The sequence below is a fragment of the Sapajus apella genome, unplaced genomic scaffold (genome assembly GCF_009761245.1).
Source record: "Sapajus apella isolate SASKATOON/1434 unplaced genomic scaffold, GSC_monkey_1.0 scaffold740, whole genome shotgun sequence".
Classification (NCBI taxonomy): domain Eukaryota; kingdom Metazoa; phylum Chordata; class Mammalia; order Primates; family Cebidae; genus Sapajus; species Sapajus apella.
The window spans coordinates 4,371-30,240 of record NW_022437666.1 but is presented as its reverse complement, the minus strand read 5'-3'; the positions used below and the strand labels follow the sequence as shown (position 1 = coordinate 30,240).

General features: G+C 57.1%; 1 protein-coding gene and 1 long non-coding RNA gene across 2 annotated transcripts; both read left to right on the top strand.

The window, feature by feature from the left end:
- Positions 1 to 49: 49 nt before the first annotated feature.
- Positions 50 to 1,743, top strand: LOC116546284. Its single transcript, XR_004266655.1, has 2 exons — positions 50 to 313; positions 621 to 1,743. It is a non-coding gene; the product is annotated as an uncharacterized LOC116546284 (long non-coding RNA).
- Positions 1,744 to 5,174: 3,431 nt separating this feature from the next.
- LOC116546286 (rho GTPase-activating protein 39-like) lies at positions 5,175 to 25,870 on the top strand. Its single transcript, XM_032272597.1, is given in 9 exon segments — positions 5,175 to 6,183; positions 6,185 to 7,435; positions 8,778 to 9,339; positions 18,117 to 18,209; positions 21,969 to 22,042; positions 22,727 to 22,926; positions 23,598 to 23,689; positions 24,209 to 24,378; positions 24,468 to 25,870. Coding segments are annotated over 9 exon segments (3,000 nt in total). The 5' UTR covers positions 5,175 to 5,820; the 3' UTR covers positions 24,663 to 25,870.

The following is a 25,870-nucleotide window of genomic DNA, read 5'->3' as shown; positions in this document are numbered from 1 at the left end:
GGAGGGTGTCCACAGCATGGACACCCAGGAGCACCGTGGTGCTGGGGTAGGTGTCCACAGCATGGACACTCAGGAGCACCGTGGTGCTGGGGAGGAACTGGAAGGTCTGTGGGGACTCTGGCAGTTTGCTCAGACGATTGAACAGCCAGAGCTTGGAAGTGGTAATGGTTTGTTTCTTACGTTTGTATTTGTTGAACATTACGGATGTGGGAGGGAATCAGAGCCTGCCCTGGTCCCAGCAGTGTGGCAGTTTAATGGAGGGCAGGTTGTTTTTTTTTTTAATTCTGAGACAGAAGTCAGCTATCAAGGGCAGGTGTTTTTGGTTTTTTTTTGAGACGGAGTTTTGCTCTTGTTACCCAGCCTGGAGTGCAATGGCGCAATCTCAGCTCACCGCAATCTCCGCCTCCTGGGTTCAGGCAATTCTCCTACATCAATCTCCCGAGTAGCTGGGACTACAGGCCGTGCCACTATGCCCAGCTAATTTTTGTATTTTTAGTAGAGACGGGGTTTCAACATATTGACCAGGATGGTCTCGATCTCTTGACCTCGTGATCCACCCGCCTCGGCCTCCCAAAGTGCTGGGATTATAGGCGTGAGCCACCGTACCCGGCCGAGGGCAGGTTTTATAGCCTTCCCGAGCTTCCGCTTCCTCATCAGTGGGACGGTCTAGGCAGCTGACTCGGTGGTCACTGCAAAGTGACAGAGCCCGCAGGCAGAAGGAGCACCCCACTGTGGCAGATGAGGTCCGGGCTGTGATCAACAGCCTCAGAGCTCCTGTGGACCTAGCATGTGCTTAGCGGACCAACACGACTGCATCTTCTTGGTGGCACGTGACCACCTGGTCTTTGGTTGCCAAGCACTGCCTCAGCTCCGCCATCCCCAGGATGCCATGCCATTCTCCCCCAGAGTCAGGGGTCTGACTCACTGGCGGTAACTCTGACCTCATCCTCGGCACCCACAGAGCTTTCAGGGAAACAGGTGTCCCACATGTGATGAGGAGGACCCTCTGGGTCTCTCTGGGGATGTCAGGTAGGGGAGGTAGGTCGCCAAGGTAAGCTTGCCCCAGCATCCTGCCCCTCACACCTGCAGGGATACTCTGGTGGCTCGGCCGCCTTTGGCCACATGAGCTGACACATCAGGTCCTGGTCTCCACGAAGGTCCAAGGATCCTCCTGGAGGTCCCCAGGTCCCGCAGCCCTCCAGTGGCTGCATTTCCTGTGGCTGCTGCCTCTGTTGTGCCTTTAGCCCCTCTCAGGCTGGCACCTTTCAGCCGGCTGACAATTCAGCCGCCGAAGATCCTTGTTCAGACTATGGGTTTGTCCATGTGCTGGCCAAGCCTCCGACACAGGGCCAGCAGCTGTACCTCTAGGCCGTAGGCTAATGGCTGGGAGGAGACATAGCCCACATGGAGCTCTGTGTGGGGGCATCAGGCTCCCTCTGCACCTGGCAGGGAGGAGAGGCCTTGCCACTGCATTGGCAGTGGCCCAGCCACTGCGTCTGCTCTGAGTAGTGCAGTGTGTCCCTGAGGGCGATCCCTGGCCCTTGGCCAGTGTGGTGGTGGCGGCCTGGCCTCCTCCAGTGACCTGTTGGGGGCTGCTTCACACCAGACAGCTCAGCCTCTCCTCACGTCCCTCACCTGTCACTGTCATCCTGTCACTGTGACCTTGGGACAGAGGTCCAGTGGTGTGTGGAAGAAGAGGCTGGACCAACAGGGGGATGAGGGAGACCTGCCAGTGTGTAGCAGCAGGACACTGCCTCCGAGGGGTTCTGTGCCCTGGGGTGATGCATGCATGTTTAGCTGGGAGGGTAGAGCAGTGGGGGGAAGTGGACAGCCAGACCCTGTCCTGAGATGTTCTCTGTCCTTTTTGCTGAAACCTGCCACCTCTGTGTGTTCTAATGATATGTGGAAGGGGGACTCAAGCTCGCCAGATTGACACTTGTAGATTCAGCTGGCTAAAAGCAAGCGCCCAGCTGAATCTGCCAAGCCAGTTCTTCCTATGATCTAGGGCTTCTGGAAAGAGGGAACTTAACTTCCGTGGGGAGCCAGTGAGAAGACCTGCCATGCAGCAAGCTGGGCACAATTACAGACGGCGCTGACATCTCCTGGGGTGGAGTGCTGAGTGTACCAGGGTCCCACTGTAGCCGCTCCTAGGGGGTCCTGCCCTCAACCAACCTGCACTCCCACTCTGGACTCCCATGTCCAGAGTGAAGCTTCCTCTGGACATGCTGGAGGCCTGGGTGTGAGCTGCCACAGCCATGTGGGTGCTTCTGGGAAGTGGGAGGAGAGCTGGTATCCAGCCCCACACCAGCCCCACAGAGGCTGAGAGCAGAACAGATGCAACCGGGCGCAGTGGCTCACGCCTGTAATCCCAGCACTTTGGGAGGCTGAGGCAGGCAGATCACAAGGTCAAGAGATCAAGACCATCCTAGCCAACATGGTGAAACCCCGTCTCTACTAAAAAAATACAAAAAAATTAGCCAGACACGGTGACACACGCCTATAGTCCCAGCTACTCGGGAGGCTAAGGCGGAAGAATCGCTTGAACCCAGGAGGCGGAGGTTGCAGTGAGCTGAGTTTGCACCACTGCACTCCAGCCTGGTGACAGAGCAAGACTCCATCTTAAAAAAAAAAAAAAAAAAACCAGATGTGAGCCAGCCAGGCCTGCTGGGCTTGGGAGGCCTTGGAAGCCCCACTCTGCCCCTAGAGCATGCCTGGTGCTTCCTTTCACAAGTGTGCCACCAACATAATGCACCAGTGTGATGCCATGTGGGATGGCAAGAAATAAAGTCCCTGTGAAATAAACTACATGAACTCAATTCACTCAGGAAAAAAAAAAGAAATTATAAACAAAAGCCAGGGAGCTGCTGACCCAGCCCTGAGATACAGTGAAGGTGTGCTACTGCCTCAGCCTGGTAGAAGCACATTGCTTCTGGTGTTCTCTGTGTATTGAGATAGAAAAAAAAAAACTCACCAGCTTGATACCAGCACTCAGGGATATCAAGAGACCACATCTAGAACAGCAGGGATGCAGTGGGGGTAGCCTGGCAGCATCAGACCTGGAGGGGACATAGGTGAATGTGAGGTCACATCTGACCAGCAAGCCTCTCCCTTGCTCTCACCTCTCCTCACACTCACCCCACCTACCTGGCAGCCTGCCAGCCCCCTGCCCTCCCTCAGCGACCCTAGACTGGCAGTGGAAAAGCGCCTCCCTAGGGCCATGGCAGGGCACCCTGTGCTGAGACAATCTGCTGAGCCCTTCCCCAGGCCTGGCCCAGGCCTAAGGCATGTCTGTTAAGACGTAAGAAGAAACGCACATTGCAAAACTAATGCTTTGCATTTACCGAGGGTTTTCTGTGTCAGTGCTGAGCTCAGGGCCTTACTATATGCATATGGTTTTGTTGAATCATCATAACTGAGGAGGAAACTGAGGCAGAAAGATGTTAAGTGAAATCCAAACCTTGCAGCCACAGAGCAACAGACTGGAGTTCAACCCCAGATCTCCCGAACTCCAAAGCCCTTCACCGTTTAGCGTCCCAGGCCATGGAGGGGCTGACTCTGTACCTGGCCCTCAGGGTTTGGTGGCACCCGCCACACTGGCTGCCACCATCCATGCTGCCTGGCTGGTCCCTGGTGTCAGGCTGGGAGCAGCCTCCAGCAGCCATAGGCAGAAATCCTGGGGACAGGCACCTGCACTCTGCCCCCGGCTGCTGCTCTGACATCTCACCTGGGTGCTATGGCCATGCCAAACAGGCCCATGGCCCGACGTTCTGAAACAGATCACCCCATGGCCAGCAGGTCAGGGGGTCCCATATCTTCCTGGCTTCACCTCACCAACCCCCCAGGCAGTGGGGAGTGTGGCCTTGTCCAGAAAGACCCCACCTCAATCAGAGGGATACAACTAGCTTATAAAATGTGTGGGCTTTCTACTTTTGTAGTTGTTGTTTGTTTAGAGATGAGGTCTCACTGTGTTGCCCAGGCTGGTCTGAAACTCCTGGCTTCAAGTGATCCTCCCACCACAGCCTCCCCAAGTGCTGGGATTACGCATGTGAGCCACCATGCCTGGCCAAATTCATGGAGTTCTTTTTCTTTTTATTTATTTAGTTTTTTTTAGACAAGGTCTCTCTCTGTCACCCAAGCTGGAGAGCAGTGGTGCGATCATGGCTCACTGCAGCTTTGATCTCACTGAGCTTAAGCGATCCTCTTACCCCAGCTTCCTGAGTAGCTGGGACTACAGAAGCACACCACCATGTTTAGCTAATTGGTTTTTGTTTTTGTAGAGATGAGGTATTGCTTTGTTGCCCAGGCTGGTCTTGAACCCCTGGGCTCAAGTGATCCTCCTGCCTCAGCCTTCTGAAGTCCTTTGGATTACAGGTATGAGCCACCATGTCCGGCCATTCTATTTTTGTTTTTTGGGTTTTTTTTTTTTTTTTTTTTTTTGAGATGGGATCTCACTCTGTCACTCAGGCTAGAGTGCAGTGGCACAATCTCAGCTCACTGCAACCTCCGCCTCCTGGGTTCAAGTGATTCTCCTGCTTCAGCCTTCTGAGTAGCTGGGACTACAGGCGTGAGCCACTGTGCCTGGCGCCGGCCATTCCCTATTTTTAAGCTACCTCATTTGTAGTATTTTGTTGTAGCAGCATGAATAGACTAAGACAATGCATTCAAGAGCAGATTAAACATAGCTGAGTAGAAAAGTAGTAAACTGGAAGATAGTTCAGAAGAAGATATTCTGAAGTATGGAGTTGCCAAGCGATGGGAACTGCAGAACACAGCGTGAAAACCAGTGGGGCCAGATGCAGTGGCTCACACCTGTAATTCTGTCACTTTGGAAGGCCATGGCGGGCAGATCACCTGAGGTCAGGAGTTCAAAACCAGCCTGCCCAACATGGTGAAATCCCCTCTCTACTAAAAATACGAAAATTAGCCAGGCGTGGTGGTGCACCCTGGTATCCCAGCTACCCAGGAGGCTGAGGCAGGAGAATCGCTTGAACCCGGGAGGCGGAGGTTGCAGTGAGGTGAGATCACGCCATTGTACTTCAGCCTGGGTGACAAAGCAAGACTTCGTCTCCGAAAAACAAAACAAAACCACTTGATGTGCAGTGAGAAAGACTGCAGTTGGATTCCCAGAAGAGAGGAGAGAGGACAGGGTAAAAACATTTGGAAATTGTAGATGATGTCAGACTGTAGATGTAGGAAGTGCTGTGCATCCCAAATAGAGGACCACACCCCAGGGGTCTCCAGGAGACTGAAGGTGGCAGAGGAGCCCCTCATATCTCCCTGGGCGGCGTCCTGGGTCCAGTGCCCTGCATGGCAGGCATAGCTGTGGACACAGGACCAGTGCTAACCTTGGCTGCCGGGGCAGAGCACGTGTGGGCATCACGTCCATATATCCTCCCTGTGTTGTGGCCCTGGGCAGGGTCTCCCGTGTTTTAGATAAGCAAGTGGGGCTCATGCACTGGTTTGGGGGGACTGGTGAGGACGCAGACAGCATGACTCCAGGGACTGTGGTGCCCTTAACCAGGTGTGGGTGTTAGTGGGACACCTGCAGATGTTGGAGTGAGCATGGTGACTGGGGCAGGGTCAGGGGAGGACAGTTGGTCTTTTTGGAGCTCACAGGAGCCCCAGTTGGAAAATGGGGCCCTGGGACGCTGGTATTGTACCCTGCTCCTGGTGGGCTCAGCGGTAACACAGGGCCCAGGCCTGCCGTGCGGCTCAGGCAGCTCAGGAGGCATCTGCCCAGCATCCACAGTAAGAGGGCCCTGGCAGGGCTGCCCTGGGTTCTAGTTACAGAAGCAGCTCTGTGCCTGGTCAGGGGCTGGGATGGGAGCAGACAGATGCCTGGTCGTGGGCGATAGCTCCAGGCAGGAGAGCCCCAGAGGGAGGGCTAAGGGGCTGGGGCTGGGCAGGTGTGAGGGGCTCCAGGCCACACTGCCCAGGGCACAGGGCCCCAGCGTGGAAGGTGTACAACAGAGGGTTCGTGGGAGCCGCCACCTGCAGCCCCCGAAAGGGTGGGGCGTGCCCAGAAGCAGCAGGCAGGTAGTCAGTCACCTGTGCGCGTCCACTCCTTGCAGGACCTCCTCGCTGCGGTGGAACTCAGGCACCAAAGAGCGCATGCTCATCAAGGTCGCTGACCGCGAGCCCAGCTTTCTCGCCGCCCAGGGCAATGGCTACACCCCAGATGGCCCCCCCCGGGGTCCGCTCCCGCAGACCCTCTGGCAGCCAGCACTCGCCCGGCCTGCAGACCTTCGCCCCAGAGGCTGACGGCACCATCTTCTTCCCAGAGAGGAGGCCGTCACCCTTCCTGAAGAGGGCCGAGCTCCCCGGGAGCAGCTCCCCGCTGCTGGCCCAGCCGCGAAAGCCCTCCGGGGATTCGCAGCCCTCCTCCCCGCGCTACGGCTATGAGCCCCCGCTCTACGAGGAGCCCCCAGTGGAGTACCAGGCCCCCATCTATGATGAGCCCCCCATGGACGTGCAGTTCGAGGCAGGCGGGGGCTACCAGGTCGGCTCTCCCCAGCGGTCACCGGGCCGCAAGCCCCGGCCATTCCTTCAGCCCAACAAGCAGGGGCCCCCCTCGCCCTGCCAGCAGCTGGTGCTTACCAAGCAGAAGTGCCCCGAGCGCTTCCTGAGCCTGGAGTACAGCCCCGCGGGCAAGGAGTACGTGCGGCAGCTGGTCTACGTGGAGCAGGCGGGCTCCAGCCCCAAGCTGCGCGCGGGACCACGGCACAAGTTCGCGCCCAACCCCGGCGGCGGCTCCTACTCGCTGCAGCCCAGCCCCTGCCTGCTGAGGGACCAGCGCCTGGGCATCAAGTCCGGAGACTACAGCACGATGGAGGGGCCTGAGCTGCGGCACAGCCAGCCGCCCACGCCGCTGCCACAGGCGCAGGAGGACGCCATGTCCTGGTCCAGCCAGCAGGACACTCTGTCCTCCACAGGCTACTCCCCGGGCACGCGCAAGCGAAAGAGCAGAAAGCCCTCTCTGTGCCAGGCCGCCAGCGCCACCCCCAGTGAGGGCCCCGGGGACTTGCTTGCTGAGCAGCCGCTGGCCGAGGAACAGCCCCCGTGCGGGACCAGCCTCGCCCCGGTGAAGCGAGCGGAAGGTGAGGCCGACGGGGCGCGGGGCGCGGCCGAGCCCTTCCTGGCGCAGGCTCGGCTGGCCTGGGAGGCGCAGCAGGCCCACTTCCACATGAAGCAGAGGAGCAGCTGGGACTCCCAGCAGGACGGCTCTGGCTACGAGAGTGACGGCGCCCTGCCACTGCCCATGCCCGGGCCCGTGGTGCGCGCCTTCAGCGAGGACGAGGCGCTGGCCCAGCAGGAGAACAAGCACTGGAGGAGGGGCACCTTCGAGAAGCTTGGCTTCCCCCAGATCCTGCTGGAGAAGAGCATCTCTGTGCAGACCAACCTGGCCTCACCGGAGCCCTACCTCCACCCCTCACAGGTGAGGGCCTGGCGGGTGGGCTGAGCTGGAGAGCCTGGGGCCAGCCTGGGGTCAGGGTGGGCCCCATGGGCTGGGCACAGGAGACCTGGTGTCAAGGGCGTGCACGCAGCATACAGAGCTCTGAAGCCCCCTGTCTCAGCCTGGGCACTCCAGCAGGCTGTCAGGGTGCAGCCGGAAGTCCACAAGGAGTCCCCTGTGGGGTGTGGGCTTCTGGGGGTGCCCTGGCAGTGCCTTCCTCATTCTCAGGGCACCTGGGAGCAAGAGGCCACACCGTGACTCAAGCCATAGAACAGAGGAGGCCTCAACAGACTGGGAGGGTGGCGGCCACAAGTGCTATGGCCTGGGCTCCTGAGGAGCGGGCAGACGGTGTCAGGGGCTCTGTGGTGGTTCTTAAAGCCAGTCCCCAAGACTCCCTCTGGTAGGAAGAGCTGTTGAGAGGACGGGCGCCCCAGGAATTCTGGGATATTGCACACAGCCCGAGGACTCTGACAGGGTCCCCACCGGGTGGCTGGAGCTGGTGGAGGCCGGATCCCACGGAGGCCATGTGCACTTGTTCTCATCTCCCAACCCTGGCCTTTCACACTGGTCAGCTGCAGACACAGGAAGCCAAGGCAGAGGGCAGGCCTAGCGTCTGAGGGCCAGGGGCAGGAGGAAGAACCCAGGGAGCTTCCTGGGGCGGGGAGGCCTGAAGAGCCTGGGTGGCCTTCATGGCCTCCAGGGTGGAGAGCTCAGGGCAGCTTCCAGTCTGTGCTTTTGTCCACTGCTCAAGATGCAGGAGGACAAGAGGACAGGCAGGAAAGAGGGCAGAGAAGCCTGGGGTGCAGAGCAGGGTCCTCAGAGCAGCAGCCAGAGAGGGGCCTCCTGGAGCTTGGCCTGGGGTGAAGGCTGGAGTAAAGGCCGGGGTCCCAGGAGTGAGGGATTGGGAACCAGATGGCACCTTCACCTGGTGTGAACTGCAGCCTTCCGTGTCTGAATGAGGACACTGACACTTCCTCAGGGGGCAGCAGAATGAGGTCAGCCCCCTGGGGATGCCAGTGGGTGCTCTCCTTCCTCCCACCTCACCCTCAGCCAGGGCATCTGGGTCACCCAACAGCAGTGCTGCTCCGGCCGCCCAGCCTCACCCCAAGAGTGCAGGGCTCTGGTGCCCTGGCCGCCTATGTAGACAAGCAGGGCTCCCCTGGGTCTCCCACCTCGGGCAGCCTTGTGGTGAGCAGACGGCGCCTCTTGCCTGGCTGGCTCTGGTGGGGTCCCGGCTCACACTTCTCGGGGCTGTGGCCCAGTGGGCCCGTCTGCCTGGCCCTCTCCCTCCCCCTAACAGCCCAGCCCCGTTTGTCCTTCTCAGTCTGAGGACCTTGGTGCCTGTGCCCAGTTTGAGAGCAGCCGGCAGAGCCGCAGCGGCATGCCCAGCTCCAGCTGCGTCTTCCCCACCTTCACGCTGCGCAAGCCCTCCTCGGAGACCGACATCGAGAACTGGGCCTCCAAGCACTTCAATAAGCACACGCAGGGCCTCTTCCGGCGGAAGGTGTCCATTGCCAACATGCTGGCCTGGAGCAGCGAGTCCATCAAGAAGCCCATGATCGTGACCAGCGACCGGCACGTGAAGAAGGAGGCCTGTGAGCTCTTCAAGCTGATCCAGATGTACATGGGCGACCGGCGGGCCAAGGCCGACCCGCTACACGTGGCCCTGGAGGTCGCCACCAAGGGCTGGAGCGTGCAGGGCCTGCGGGATGAGCTCTACATCCAGCTGTGCCGGCAGACCACTGAGAACTTCCGCCTGGAGAGCCTGGCCCGTGGCTGGGAGCTCATGGCCATCTGCCTGGCCTTTTTCCCTCCCACTCCCAAGTTCCACTCCTACCTGGAAGGCTACATCTACCGGCACATGGACCCAGTCAATGACACCAAAGGTAAGGTGTTGCTCAGGCTCTGCCATCCGCTCAGGTAAGGGTAGTGGAGAGGGCTCCTGCTGTGCTGGGCAGCACCTGGTGAGTCCCTGGCAGCCCCCAGCACAGGGCTGTGGCTCCACACACATGTGAAACACCACACACCCTGGGCCTCCGCTGGATGTGAGCCTCTTCCTGAAGCCCCACCTATGCACTGAGGTGAAGAGCCGTGGAGCCCTGGCAGACACAAAGCGTGGGGCCTCGACAGCTGCATCCACTCTGCGCCAAGCCCACCATGGCCAGTCCCGCTCCCTGGCAAAGGCAGGCACAAAGAGGCCAAGGGCAGAGCAGCTGTGATCAGGCCCCTGCATGCCTGTTGCACCTGCCTTCTGCCATCCGTGGCCTGGAGGGGTTACTACCCTGGCAAGACCCAGGCTGCCTGTTCCAGGCATGGTCCTGGCAGAAGGCTCCTGTGAGCAGGCAGGACCGCGATCGCGGTGGCTCACACACAGGTCATACAGCACCTGAGCTGTCCCAAAGCTGCCCCATGGGGTTGTAAGTTGGAGCCATCATCACCCTGGTGCCTGCCTGGGGCAACATGGGAGGCCAGAGTGTGCCCAGGGCTCTCCATGGCGATACTTCAGGTGTCCTGGGCCCAGGCCATGGTGCCATCAGCTGGGCAGCCCTGTGTCTGCAGCAAGCCACCCTCTACCCCACATCATGGGTGTCTAGAGGGCACAGCCACAGAACTGATGTCCAGAGATGCACACAGATGCACGCACACATGCACACGAATATGTGGGCACACATGCTCACACATATACAGGCACATGCAAGCATGAACACGTGCACACATGCTTGCATGCATATGCACACACATGAACATGTGCACGCACGTGCATGCACAAACGTGCATACATGCATGCACATGAACACGTGTGCACACAAATGCACACGAACAGGCACACATGCTCATGTACATGTGCACGCACACGTGTATACATGCATGCCCATGAACACATGCACACAGGCACACACATGCACACCCACGTGCACACAGGAATATGAACACACTCATACACGTGCATGAACACATGCATGCACATGAACACATGCATGCATGCACGTGAACACGTGCACACACGCGTGCATGCACACCCACACATGAACATGTGCACACGCTCACACACAAGCACGTGCGTGCACACACATTCACACACGAACATGCACACACATGAATGTGTGCGCGCACACATGAACGTGTGCGCACACACACCCAAAAACGTGCACATGCTCCAAGTGAGACATGCCATACTCTACTCTGTGCCAGTGAGAGCCCACCCTGGTCTGGCCTTTGCCTCTGCAGAGATTGAGCTTCTGATCGGGGCCTTGCTGGTCCTTACCCTAGCACCCCCAGCCCAGGTGAGGAAATCTAATGCTGCTATGGGCACACAGAGGCAGGGTGGGGGCCACAGGGCAATGGGAGGGTCCTGGGGACAGTGTTGGATATAGGCACCACCCAACCTGTCAGCTGTTTGTGGGGAGATTTTGGAAGCCATGTGGTTTCACCTGGCATGGACTTTTCAACACAAGATCACAGTAACGGCAGAGCTTGGCAGGTGGCCCAGGCTCCTGGTGTGTAGAGGACCACAGCAGGGAGCCAGGCAGGCTGGGCTGGACTGTGAACCCCATCCCTGGTCTTGGGCCCTTCAAGAAACAGGTGGAGTCCTAGGGACTGTGTTCCTATTAGCATCATAGCTCACCTCCTCGGCCTCTTCCAAAGGGGCCTGGAAATGTCATGCCTGAGCTGGAAGCTGTGGAGCTGAGCCTCCGCTGCCTAGCCCAGCTTGCAGCCATAGTGGGTACCCAAGAGTAGGCAAGAGAAGGGCCAGGAGACAGATAGCCAGACAAAGGCCTGAGGTTCCTTGGGCCCATCTTGGGCCAGCTGACTAGCCAGTGTGTGGCTGGGGCTTCCTGGGAGTTTGTGCTCCAGGCTGCTGCCCTTCACACACAGGCTGGTGTGCTCCTGTCTTACACCTGCAGGGTCCCAGCCTGCATGGAAAAAGGAATCAGGGTCCAGCCTGGGCGTCCATGGCTTCAGAGCTCTGCCAAGGAAGGCCCATGAGGGCCAAGAGCACTGTACGGGTTGGAGTGACAGTGGGCCTGGGATCTGTGTGGTCCTACTGGCAGGGTGGCCCACATCTAGGCTGTGGTACCATGACCATTCTCACAGCCAGAATGCCATCTCCAGCCCCAAGATCCACTCCTAGATTCGTCTGTCAGGGTCCCTGATTGGCCTGAGCCCAGAAGAGAGGCCTCTATACACAAGGTGGCCATCCCTGCCCAAATGGGCGTCACACCCTCTCCAGCCAGCCTCCCGTCCCTAGGATGTGCCACCTTTCATATGCAGGTGCTGGCTGCTGCTCAGAAAGACAGGCCCAGCCAGGCACAGTGTCTCACACCTGTAATCCCAGCACTTTGGGTTGAGGCAAGAGGATCCCTTCAGCCTGGAGTTTCAGACCAGCCTGGGCAGCAAAGTGAGACCCTGTCTTTTTTTTTTTTTTTTTTTTTTTTTTGAGACCGAGTTTTGCTCTTGTTGCCCAGGCTTGAGTGCAATGACGTGATCTAGGCTCACCGCAGCCTTCAACCTCCCAGGTTCAAGCAATTCTCCTGCCTCAGCCCCCTGAGTAGCTGGGATTGCAGACATGCACCACCACACCCAACTAATTTTGTATTTTTAGTAGAGACAGGGTTTCTCCTTGTTGGTCAGGCTGGTCTTGAACTCCTGACCTCAAGTATCCACCCACCTTGGTGTCCCAAAGTGCTGGGATTACAGGTGTGAGCCACCGCGCCCGGCCGTGAGATTTGTCTTTATGAAGAATTTTAAAAAGGAAATTAGCCGGGTGTGGTGGTGCCTGCTTGTGGTCCCAACTACTTGGGAGGCTGAGACAGGAAGATTGCTTGAGTCCAGGATGTTAAGGCTGCAGTGAACCATGTTGGAGCCACTGCACTCCAGCCTGGGCAACAGAGCAAGACCCCCCCCCCTTTTTTTTTTTGAGACAGAGTCTCGCTCCGTCGCCCATGTTGGAGTGCAGGCTCGGCTCACTGCAACCTCCGTCTCCTGGGTTCAAGTGATTCTCCTGCCTCAGCCTCCTGTGTAGCAGGGACCACAGGCGCGCACCACCACACCTGGCTAATTTTTGTATTTTTAGTAGAGGTGGGGTTTCACCATGTTGTCCAGGCTGGTCAAACTCCTCAGGTGATCCGCCTGCCTCAACCTCCTACAGGCATTAGCCACTATGCCTAGCCAAGACCCTGTCTTTAAAAGCAAGCAAGAAACGCAGACCCTATTAGCCCAGAAGGAGGTAGCTTATGCTCTGGAGGGCCAGCTAGGCTGTGGCACAGTTCTTAGAAAAAGGAAACTAACCTCAGGGCTGGGGCACCTGCCTGGGGACCCTCAGTGAGGGGCAGAGCTGAGCCTGGTGCATCTATCGCCCTGAGCACCTTACCTGCCTTAGCCTCAGGAGCCTTTAATTGGCTCATCTACCAGCATCTGTGTGACCTGCACTGTGTGGCTACCACCCTCAGGGACTGAGGCCCCCCCATGGTGATGTCCCCAGCTTAGCCTTGTGTCATGTGTGGTCACAACTTTCGCACCAGCAGAGGGTCTCCTGGCCGGTCCCTGGGACCCCCCTCAACAAGTTATCAACACAGACATCGAGGCACACTGGCAGTGGGTATGTAGCCTTCAGCTCCCCCACCCTAAGGCTGGAGACCCTTAAAGGTTTAATTTACTGCTCAATTCTTCATGCATTCAGCAAGGCCTCCTGGCTTCCAGCTCAAGATGGCAGATTGAACGTGTGCATTTGCTTCATCTCTGCCTTGAACTCACTAAAATGACAGTGAAGGAATTTTTTAAAGGAAGAAAAAACCCACAAAGGAATGTAAAATGCTACAGCCACTATGGAAACTGGTAGGCAGTTCCTCAAATAATTAAAAATAGAATTCCCATGTCATGTAGCAGTTCCACTTCTGGAATTACCCAAAAGAACTGGAAGCAAGGACTCTAATGGTTACTCTTACGCCCATGTTCACAGCAGCATATTCCTGTAACTAGAAGGTGGAAACAGGCCAAGGATCCATCAGCAGCTGAATGGAGAAACAAAACGTATCCAGCCATGAAGGGGAAAATTATTTCCAGCCTTAAAAGGAAAGGAAATTGGCCAGGCGCAGTAGCTCACACCTGTAATCCCAGCACTTTGGGAGGCCGAGACAGGCGAATCACAAGGTCAGATGGAGATCATCCTGACCAACATGGTGAAACCCCATCTCTACTAAAATACAAAAAAACTAGCCGGGTGTGGTTGTGCACGCCTGTAGTCCCAGCTGCTTAGAAGGCTGAGGCAGGGAATGGCTTGAACCCGGGCAGCAGAGGATGCTGTGAGCTGAGATCATACCACTGCACTACAGCCTTGGGGACAGAGCAAGACTCATCTCAATAAAAAGGAAGGAAATTTTGACATGCATATGGATGAACCTTGAGGACATCATGCTAAAGGCAGGAAGCCAGTCACAGGACAAAGATTATATGATTCCACTTCTGTGAAGTCCCTAGAGTAGTCACATTCCTAGAGCCAGAAGGTAGAATGGTGGGTGCCAAGGGCTGGTGGGGAGAAGTGGGGATGAGTGTTTAATGGGGACAGAGGTTTACTTTGGGAAGATGAAAAAGTTCTGGAAGTGGACATTGGTGATGGGTGTACAACCGTGTAAATGTACTTACTGCCACAGAACTGTATATTTTAAAATGGTTAAAGTGGTAAATTTTATGTTACATGTATTTTACCACAACTTTAAAAACGCACAAAGAAAAAGAAAATGGAAAAGGAAGAAGCTGGAGCACGTGGACCAAGAACAGTGAATCCTGGGCAGATGGTGGAAAAATGAAGACCTAAAGCAGATAGCAAACCCATAGAAGCTCAAAAGTGGGTAGAGCCAGATTCCTCTAGCAAAGGGGGAAGAGGGTGACCCTGAAGCTCAAAACAAAAGGATTGGTTAAAACTCTGCTTAAGGCTGGGCGCGGTGGCTCAAGTCTGTAATCCCAGCACTTTGGGAGGCCGAGGCGGGTGGATCACGAGGTCAAGAGATCGAGACCATCCTGGTCAACATGGTGAAACCCCGTCTCTACTAAAAATGTCTCTACTAAAAATACAAAAAATTAGCTGGGCATGGTGGTGCGTGCCTGTAATCCCAGCTACTCAGGAGGCTGAGGCAGGAGAATTGCCTGAACCCAGGAGGCGGAGGTTGCGGTGAGCCGAGATCGCGCCATTGCACTCCAGCCTGGGTAACAAGAGTGAAACTCCGTCTCAAAAAAAAAAAAAAAAAAAAAAAAACTCTGCTTAAGAAGCAAAGCAGTCTGGGTGCAGTGGCTCACACCTGTAATCCCAACACTTTGGGAGGCTGAAGCAGGTGGATCACTTGAGTCCAAGAGTTCAAGACCAGCCTGGCCAACATGATGAAACTCTTGTCTCTACTAAAAAAAAAAAACACAAATTAGCCAGACATGGTGGCGTGCACCTGCAGTCCCAGGTACTCAGAAGGCTGAGGTGGGAAAATCACTTGAACCCAGGAAGCAGAGGTTGCAGTGAGGCAAGATCATGCCACTGCACTCCAACCTGGGTGACAAAGCAAGAGTTCATTTCAAATAAATAAATAAATAAACGATTTCTTTTTTTTTTTTTCCCCAGACAGGGCCTCACTGTATGCGCAGGGGACTGCAGTGGTGCCTTCACTGCTTACTGCAGCCTCTACCTCCCAGGCTTATGGGATCCTCCCACCTTAGCCTCCCAAGTAGCTGGGACCACAGGCACTGCCCAGCCCAGCTAATTTTTTTCTTATTTTTTGTAGAAATAGGGTTTCACTGTGTTGGCTGGGCTGATCTGAAACTCCTAGGCTCACCCACCTTAGCCTCCCAAAGTGCTGGGATCACATGTGTAAGCCACCAAGCCTTAGTATATATGTCTATATACTAGCAACAAACTATTAGAAACTGGTATTTTAAAATGTCATTTGCAATTGCATGTATTTATTTATTTAGAGACAGGGTCTCAGGGTGGAGTACGATCACATTTATTTTCTATTTTTATTTATTTATTTTTTATTTTTTTCATATATTTTTAATCACATTTAGTTACTTTGAGACTCTGTTGCCCAGGGTGGTGTGCAGTGGTATGGTAGCTTACTGTAGCCTCCAGCCCTTGGGCTCAAGCTACGATCCTCTTGCCTCAACTTCTCTGCCTGCCTGCAGTAGCATTTTAAAATGTGACACACTTAGAGATGGATCTGACAAAGGACATGTAAGGCCCCTGAAGTAAAAACTGTAAACGATTCCTGAAATTAAAGCGGGTCTCAGTGGAGGAAGAGGCTTGCTCTGCTTATGAATCGGAAGACTCAGTCCTGTTAGGCTGTGAGTTCTACCCACATCCATCCAGAGATTAATTCGGAATGCAAATTTTACTACATTTCTTTATTTTAGAAATTGACAGGCTGATTTTAGAATTCATAGGAATTGCAAAGAACCTAGAATAGCCAAAACCTCTTTGAAAAAATTCAAAGTTGGAAGACTTACTCCACCTGACTTGTTATAAAGCTAGACTCATCAAGAGTGTGGCACTGGCTTCAAGGTAGACAGGTCAGTGCAACAGAATAGCGAGTTCAGAAACAGACCCATGTATGCATGGGTCAGCTTTCCACAGTGCTGCGAAGGCCACTTAGTGAAAAAAGGATAGTCATTTCCTTCTTAGGGGCTAGGAAAACTGGATATGCAATTGCAAACAAAAGATGAATTTAAATGCATATTTTGGAGTGTACACAAAAAATAACTGCAAGTGGATCACACGTAAACCAAGACATAAAACCTAAAACTATAAAACTTCTAGAACAAAACAGGAGAAAATGCTTGCTTTCCTGAGTGAGGCAAAGATTTTTATATGTAATTCCAAAGTACTATCTATAAAAGAAAAACATTGACAAATTGGACTTCATCAAAATTAAGTCTCCTACAAAAGACTGTTAAAAGAATAAGAAGATACACCAATTACAGACACGCAGAAGGAGGAAGGCTGGGTGACAAGCGGCAGTAGTGGAATAGTTAGAGGCCATGTTCAGCTGATACGGAGACCGATGGTCACAAACAGGAATAGCTACAGATGTGCGTGTGAACAGGAGCTCATGTGCACACAGGTGTGTCCTCACTGTCAGCTGAGGGCCTGCAAACATTTCCCAGCAGCGGAAACCACATCTCACCCCCAGATCCTGGTTTCTCAATACCATTTTCCATTATAAGGATTCAGGGCCGAGGCGGGTGGATCAAAAGGTCAGGAGATCAAGACCATCCTGGCCAGCATGGTGAAACCACCTCTCTACTAAAATACAAAAAATTAGCTAGGTGTGGTGGCATGCACCTATAGTCCCAGCTACTCAGGAGGCTGAGGCAGGGGAATCACTTGAACTCAGGAGGCAGAGGCTGCAGTGAGCCGAGATTGCACTGCAGCTCTCCAGCTTAGCCACAGAGCACGACTCCATCTCAAAAAGAAAAAAAAAAAAGCATTCAGCATTCAGAGTTCCTTGTAGAAACGGGCGATTCTAGGGCTAGCGCAGGTCATATACAAGATGTCAGAAGTGAGGAAGTGCCAGAGGTGGGGTGATGTCTGTCACAGGGACAACGGAGCTGGTGGAATGAGCTCCCAGTGGCCAAAGCTGGAGCAACAAGATAAAGACCCACTGGATAATAACCCATAAGTGGGCCGGACACAGTGGCTTATGCCTGTAACCCCAGCACTTCGGGAGGCCGAGGTGGGTAGATCATTTGAGATCAAGATTTCAAGATCCACCTGGCCAACAGGGTGAAACCCTGACTCTACCAAAAATACAAAAATTAGTCGGACATGGTGGTGCATGCCTGTAATTCCAACTACTCAGGAGGCTGAGGTGGGAGTTTCCTTAACCCAGAGGGTGGAGGTTGCAGTGAGCCGAGATTGAGCCCCTCCAGCCTGAGCGACACAGTGAGATCCTATCTCAAAAAAAAAATCTCTAAGTCTACACTGATACAAATTAATGATTCAATAGATAGGAATAGACAAATCTGTGCGGAATAATTACAGATAATTGATGTAGATGTCCACCGTCCAGGAGCTGGAGCCTAACCCCACCCCTCAGTTGTGGGCCGGGCACAGTGGCAACTCCTACAGAGTGTGGCACAGAGCAGGAAGAGACGGTGCCTCACACAAGCCTGCCAGCCTCGGCCGCAGCCAGGTCACCACGGCCCATGGCAACAGTGCAGAGCTGTGCTGTCCAGACAGGGAGCAGGTCCAGGTCAGCCTCAGGGGAGCCCCCTCCTCTCTGACTGCAGTGCCTGGCTTGGGGCCAGCTGCCTTGGCCCACTTGTTTCTGTTGGTTTTTTGACCAGCAGGCAGGGAGTCCAGGCTCACCACCGCCCCAGCCTTGCCACCAGCCAGAGGGCAGGAGCTGCCCGCTCCCCTCCTGCTGCCTGGGTGCCTTCCCTGCACCTCCGCTTGCCCCAGCATGGGCACAGCAGCTTCCTGGCCCACACAGTGCTCGGAAGGGCCCCTGTCACCTCTCTCACTCACACACACAGCCAGGTCCCCCCAGACGTGCCCCGCCCCCACCTGAACAGGGTGAGCCCCCAACAGGCCCAGGGGCCTCCTCACCAAGTGCGGGAGCTGAGTGGGCATTGGCTCCTGGCGTTGTGTTCTGTGGTCCTCATGGTTCTCTTTGCTCCCCAGTGACACAGCACATAAAAGAGCTTCTGGAAAGAAACACTAAGAAGAAGTCCAAATTGAGAAAGAAACCCAAGCCTTATGTTGAAGAGCCGGATGGTAGGGCCTCTCCCGGCAGCCCCTGGGCGCTGCATCTGCAAGCTCTGCTCTCCAGCCTCGGCCGCCTGGCCTTCTCTTCTCTAACCGCTTCTGGGCAGGGGGGATGGGGCCACTAACCTCAGGCCTGTGGCCTCCTGAGCGAGGTGGAGGGCCCAGGTGACTGACTGGACCCCTAAAGAGGCCAAGCCTGTCCGCACCTGTCGTGGTGGTTCCCGGAGCCATTTCCAACTTGCTTGCTGGGTTCTTGATGGGGCGGGGGGCGGTGAGGACTTGCCAGCTGAGGGCTACTGGAGGCGCCCCCAGGTGAGTGAGTGGCCCTGACCCCAAGAGTGAAATTTGCAGGTGGAGGGGTGTGTGGTGCCCTGCAGACAAGCACCCCTCAGCCCTGTCTTTCAGCCCACGGCTGGCCCTGAGCCACAAGAGCCAAGCCTGGCATTCAGAATCAGCAAGGAATTGTCCCTCCCTTTGATGGTGTGCCCCCAGCACAGCCCCCGGAAGCCAAGGGAGGGCTTTCCCACCCTCCCCACCAGCAGCTTTCCCATGCACTCTCTCACCCAGCTCTCACCTCTCCACCCTGCCCCCCAAGTCCCTGGCTTAGGAAAGCCTTGTGAACCCAGGGCTGTGCCCTCCTTTTTGAGAGGTGTGCCTTTTTTTTTTTTTGAGACAGAATCTCGCTCTGTAGCCTAGGCTGGAGTACAGTGGTGCGATCTTGGCTCACTGCAACCTCCGCCTCCCAGTTCAAGCAGTCCTGCCTCAGCCTCCCAAGTAGCTGTGATTACAGGTGTGCGCCACCACGCCCAGCTAATTTTTGTATTTTTAGTAGAGACGGGGTTTCACCATGTTGGCCAGGCGGGTCTTGAACTCCTGACCTTGTGATCTGCCCCCCTCGGCCTCTCAAAGTGCTGGGATTACAGGTGTGAGCCACCGCACCAGGCCGAGATGTGCTATCTTACCAAGTCAGCTACACACACATGTACACACGCGCACACAGGCTTCTGGGACCATCCTGCCCACTCCTGCAGTGGTTTGGTCCTGCCACACTGTGCGTCACCCACTCATCTGTCCAGAACCCTGACACCCACCTCTCTGCTCCACTGCACTTCCTTTGAGACCACTTGGCTTAGGCACCCCTCCCTCCAGGATGCCATCTCTGACTTTACGCTGCCCATGCAGACCTAGAACAAAGCTAGTGAGCTTTCTGTGGATGAGGTTTGCTTAGGGAAGACTTCAGGGCCAGCAGGAGGCTACAGGGGCATGAAGGGCCCTCATGGGGAATGCTGGGATGGCATCTGCCGGGCTGGAGACTTGTCCTCACCCTGGTGCCGCCAAGGCTGCCACCAGCAGGTCTGTGCCAGGAGCCCCTGATCCAATCGAAGGTCAACAGCCTGGCGTCACCCAGGACCCTGGGAGAAGAGAGCCAGTCGCAATCTAGGGGTGGGATTCCTGGCCACAGAGGTCATCAGACCACTCCATCTTGGGCAATGTAGAAGGAGCTCTGCGCTCCCGCCTGAGCTGGCGTCCGGTGGCCTGAGAGCTGACCGACACCACTGGCCGTAAGAGTCTCCTGGCTGTAGCCAGGCAGAGCGGGGAGCAGACGACCCTGTGCCTGGAGTGGAGCCTAGTGCGACATTGCAGCCCAAGGATATCAGGTGGGGAGTAGGGTCAACACCAGGAGGCCCTGGCCCCCAGCAGAGCATCACGTACCATAGGAGAGCTGCTGTTGGCCCTTCTGTGGGCAGCCATTGCACCTGGGCTTGCCTGCAGCCAGAGGGGGTTGGAGATGAGGGCTGAGGTCCAGGCAAAGCCAGATCAGGGTAGTGGGCTCAGAGCAAAGCACACCACAAGGTGAGGGTCTTTCTGGGCTGGATGGGCACTGCCCACTCTTCCGCCACAGGTCAGCAGACATCTTGGTGCCTGGCCCTGTGCCTGATGCAGTGTGAGTAGGAGTCATCCTAGCATCCTAGACCTTGAGGCACAGGCAGCCTGACCCCCAGAGTGAAGTTTGCAGGTTGAGGAGTAAGGCCCCAGTCCCTGGCCTACCCACTACGGTCATGACACCAGCAGCTGCATGCTAAGCACTGCATGAGACAGGCGTTGTCATGGTCCCATCCTACAGAGGAGTAAACTGAGGCACAGAGAGACTGCATCATGCCCTCCATCACCAGCTAAGAGATGGTGGCCCCAGGGTATCCCAGTCAGAGTGCTGGAGGGTGTACTAGTCCCAAGCAGGCTCAGGCCCGGGTATTTGTCCCACCAGGGGACTGGGGACAGCAAGCAGGAGGCCTGGCCCTGCCATCTGCCCCAGACCCCCACTGCCTAGTGGCTGCATGTCCCAGCTGCTGAGCCGAGGCCCTGGGTTTCTGCCGCCTTCCTGGAAAGCTTACTTCCTCCTGCCTTCTTGGAGCTCTGAAGACTGGGTGCAGTGTGTGTGGGCACCATCCATTCTAGAAAAACAAGGGTACCTCATAGCCTGCTCAAAAGTCCAAGAGGGGCCCTTGGCAGAAGGTTCCATGCTGGAGGCTGGGGCCAGATCCTCTGCAAGGACCCTGTTGTCCCAAGGACTGTGGCAGAATTTCTAGGACCTAAACATCTATGAAAAAATATTTTTCCTTCTGGTTACTCTAAAAAAGAATCTCCTTAGCAATTACGTCAACTGTTTTGTGATAATTAGAGATGAAAAGGCATTCATGGACTCAAGGCATGTCTGTGTTTTTGAACCTGGGTTCAAGGACCCTATGTCCTCAGCTGTCCACCAGAAACTGCTCCTTCAAATAAGACAAAGGCATTCCAATCGGGGGTCAGGATCCAGAGGCCCCCCTTACCCTGGCAGGTGGTAGGCGCTAGGCGCTGGGGCAGCTCCCATGTCTGGAAGCACAGGGTCCTATCGGAGGCCCATGGCTCCCCTGGCCCAGGACGGCTTCTCGGTGTGTTCTCTCATCTGCTGCTTCCCCACCTGGAGCGGGAGGGTGCTGCGCCTTCCAGACCCAGCCTGGGAATCCTCTCCCCTCTACACCTTACCCTGGGCCCTGTGTCTGGAGACTCCAGGCTGAGGTCCCCAGTCCCTGCCCAGGTGCTGACTTAGGCACACTGCCCCTCCCCTCAAGGACCATCAGCGGTGTCCCTGCTGTCAGGGGCTGAGTTTTAAAAGCCCCTCCCTTGAGAAATGAGACTGGGCCCTTTCATTGCCGCCTCAGTCCTTCGGAAGAGCCCAAAGGTGGTGTTTAAGGCCCAGGGCTGCAGCAGAGCTGGGCTTGCTGTTCAAATAGCCCAGCGCCTGCCTCCGCCAGCACTGGCCCCAGGTGCTAGGTAGGTGGAAATGACTCCTCCAGGGGCTCCTGCCCACAGCCGCAAAGCCAGGGAGGGGCCTGAAGCAGAGAAGAGCCAAATACCTGGACAGCCCCCTGGGTCAGGCCCAGGGAGAGAGGAGTGGGGTCTAGAGGCCCTCAGACCCTGGTCCTGCCCTTCCTGTTCCTGCGTGGCCATGGGAGGGGTGGGTGGGCTGCCAGTGCGGTTCCTCCCCAGACTGTCCATCTGGAGGTGGGGAAGCGCCCCTTGGGTCTCTGCTCTAAAGGACACTGCCTGGGAGAGCATGAGGACCTGCTGCAGTAGGCAGGGGGTGGCCAGGCCAGCCCAGCGCAGCCCCCAGGGCCCTTGAAGAGGCTGTGTCTATTCGCTCCTCTCCCGGCCCCATGCTCACACCTCTCCCGGCCCCATGCTCACACATCCACACCAGGCTGATCGGGCCCCATTCCTTTCCAGGGGTGGCGATAAGCACATATGCCAAGTACTGTTACCACAAGCTGCAGAAGGCAGCCCTCACCGGGGCCAAGAAGGTACGAGTGCACTGGGAGACCGGGATGGGCAGTTGTGGACACAGGGACCCTTGGTGAACAGCCTGGGGCCTAGCCTGCAGTTTGGTGTGGAGCAGCAGTCCAGAGGGTGCCACACAGAGCCCACCTAGGCGGGTGGAGGGGTGTGCCAGGCAGACCCTGGGCTGCACCCTCCCCCGGGGGCTCTTCCCCAGGCCCAGACCCCCAGCTTAGGAGCAGGGCAGGCAAAGGGCTTCAGTCACATGGCATGACAGTACCATCCTGTCCTCCCAAGCCTGGCACAGCGCCTATACCCGGGAAGTCCCTCAGGCACCCCTGGACGTGTCCAAGATCCTGGCCCTCTTCCCTGATGCACTGCTCCCATCACACTGGGGGTCTCAGCCCTGCCACAGGCTTCTGGACGTTTCACCCCAGATCAGTAGGCTTGGACCCTGCTGTGCTCCCCAACAGCCCTGGCTGGCCCAGAAGTCACTCCCACCTTCCCAAGGGATTACGAGAGCTGATGCTGTAGGCGGTGACTCTGGCCAGGGAGCTGGGCTTGCCCTGGTCTAGTTGGAGCCAGGAGTTCACAGGGATGAGAGGAGTGGGAGGCAGAGCCAGGGGCAGCCCAGGAGGAGTTAGGGTTTGGGGAACGAGGAGGGCTGGGAGCAGGGTGGCCAGACCAGGACGGAGCCACTATCTTCACAGGGGCTAAAGAAGCCCAACGTGGAGGAGATCCGGCATGCCAAGAACGCCGTGTTCAGCCCATCCATGTTTGGCAGTGCGCTGCAGGAGGTCATGGGCATGCAGCGGGAGCGCTACCCCGAGCGCCAGCTGCCCTGGGTGCAGACGCGGCTCTCTGAGGAGGTGCTGGCACTCAACGGTGACCAGACAGAGGGCATCTTCAGGTGCTGTGGCAACCCCGGGTGCCGGGTGTAGGGGCCACAGCCCTGTGTCATCCATACATCTCTGGCATGCAGGGGACATTAAGCATCAGGACCACTGGGCTGTTTCTGCACCCCTACCTGAGAGTAGGTGGTAGGGTGGGGCCCCAGTGTGGAAGCTGACCCCGAGGGTGTGCAGGCCCAGAGAGAGAAGGCAGGACCCATTCTGAAGAGGCAGCACAGCCAGCGAGGGAGGGTGCCCCTGCAGATATGGCCACAAGGGGTTTAGAGCGTGCTTGGACACCAGCCATGGGCAGCCTGGAGGTGTCAGCCTCAGAGATGACAGGCAGCCCCCCCGACTCACCAGAGGGGCAGCTGGGGAAACTGAGGCTTGCAGGTTTGAGCCCCAGTGGTCCTTTGGAGAAAGCATCCACACAGGGAGCCAGCAGCGGTCCAGAGAGGGATAGTGGACGTGGGGAAGCCACACTCAGACCCAGGTGTGTGGGGCAGAATCCTGAAGACTGCCACCTACCCATCTTCACGGGAAAGAGGCCTGGGGGGGGGGGTGGCAGGGGACCTGAGGTTCTGCTCCCTCACCCCGGGTCAGCAGGGGCCAGCAGGATCGAGTGTCCAGGCAGAATCGGGAAGCCCTGGTGCAGGCTCCTGTAACCTGAGACCTGTCTTGTGCCCTGCAGGGTCCCGGGGGACATTGATGAGGTGAATGCCCTGAAGCTGCAGGTGGACCAGTGGAAGGTGCCCACAGGCCTGGAAGACCCCCACGTCCCTGGTGAGTCCTTGGCATGCTCTGGAGGGGAGGAGCCTAGCTCAGGCAGTGGTTCTCAAGGGGCCCCTGTCTCCACCTCTGGGGCCCACCCTGATCATGCCCCCTGCCCAATGACACGATGGCTTCCCAGCCCACTCCCAGCACAGACATCCTCCTGCCCATTGAACAGTCTCCCCAGGTGTCTTCGAGGCACCCCGAGTTCTGCCTGTACACTGCAGCCCAGCCCACTCCCAGCCTGCTGCTCTCTGCCCCGGTGCCCTTCAGCCATGCCTGCTGTGCAGACACCTCTCACGGCAGCTGCAGAGGCTCCTCCTGAGAAAAGTCCTGTTTTGCACGTTTCTGCGGGTATGATCCCCCATGCCTCCAGGATCAAGTTCAGGCCCCTAGGAGCTGAAAGGCCCCCTGGGGTCCGGGTCCAGCCTGTCACCCACAGCACCCTTCCATGCGTGACTGCCACTGGACCCCACATGGCCCAGGGGTGCCCGCCGAGCAGGCCAGCTGAGCCCCGTGCTGTGTCCCCAGCGTCCCTGCTGAAGCTGTGGTACCGGGAGCTGGAGGAGCCCCTGATCCCGCACGAGTTCTACGAGCAGTGCATTGCGCATTACGACAGCCCCGAGGCGGCGGTGGCCGTGGTGCACGCCCTGCCCCGCATCAACCGCATGGTGCTCTGCTACCTCATCCGCTTCCTGCAGGTACGCGGGCGGGCCGCCGGGCTTCCCTCCCCCGGTCCCCGCTGCTTGCCCCGCCCCGCCCCCCGCGCCCATCATCGCTCCTCCGCCAGGTGTTCGTGCAGCCGGCCAACGTGGCGGTCACCAAGATGGATGTGAGCAACCTGGCCATGGTGATGGCGCCCAACTGCCTTCGCTGCCAGTCCGACGACCCGCGCGTCATCTTCGAGAACACCCGCAAGGAGATGTCCTTCCTGCGCGTGCTCATCCAGCACCTGGACACCAGCTTCATGGAGGGCGTGCTGTAGCGGGGGAGCCCGGGGATGGGACCGGCCTCAGCCAGGCCGAACCCCGCACTGGCTCTCTCAGCAGAGGGACCCAAATCGCCCGGCCCAGCACCGGAGCCCCCCTCCCCTCTTCCCCAGGCCCTCGGCCCGGCCCTCCCCAGGTCTTTTGCCTGATCTGAGGGTGCAGCCAGGGCAGAGCAGCGACGGGGAGGGCGCCTCTGGCCCCCCACCTCACGGCCAGCTCCCGCGGGTACCGCCTCGCCCTCCGCTGGCCGCGGGTCAGCTCCGAGAAAGTGCCTTCTGTGTCCTGGAGCCGAGCGACACTGCCCGCCTTGGGGCCGGGCTGCCTCCCGCGCGCCCTGGCCTGGGCCTCGCCCGCCTCGCCCGTCTCTCCTTCCCTTTCTCCAGTCGTTGTCCTGCAGGCCTGCAGCTCTTCCCAGCCCCGAGGGAGCTTCCCGACCTGTCCCCGCCTCCTCTTTCCCCCGCTCGGCCTGCGGTCCCCAGCTGGGGACTGCTCAGGAGTTTGGGGCCTCCAGGGCAGTGGGCCCAGGGCCTGGCAGGCGCTGTGTGGGTGGGGTGGGGCCCCCAAACCAAAGTCGTCTGGGGTAGGGGGCAGGGCTGGGCAAGCATTCTAGGGGCAGGCGGGGGAGGGGCGAGAGTATTTTTTCTTCGTGTAACTATAAATCCAGAATCTATCCTGCATCGCAGCCCACCTGTGTATAGAGATATAAATAGAGGGAAAGATATAAGAACTAAATTTGCTAATGACATAGTTTTAACCTAAATGCTATTTATCTCTGAGCCGCCCCCGTCCTCCGTGCAGAGCAAGTTGCTGTCATTCCTTCTTTTCTTCTCCAATCTTTTTTCTTGGCTTCTGACCAAAAACCAAGCCTACCCCACCCCATCCCAGACCCGCGGCAGACAAGCGGGAAGGCGCCGCGCCCAGGACTGCATGTCCTCAAGGCCAGAGCTGCTGGGGGACCGAGTTTGTACATTTTCCATTTTGGAATTTTGAGTTCCAACTGTTGTAAAACTTAATTTCTCCCCGGTTTTTATATATCTATTTTTTAGAGTTCGTTTTTATTTATTAAAAACAAAAGGCCCAGCCCTGCCGAGGCCCAGGCGGCGTCCTCAGTCGGGTGGTCTCCGGGCCGTCGCGGCCCAGCCCGGCCGCAGGCGCTCGTTCCGACAGGCGGCGACACGCGTGAATAAAGTGCACGTGGACCCTG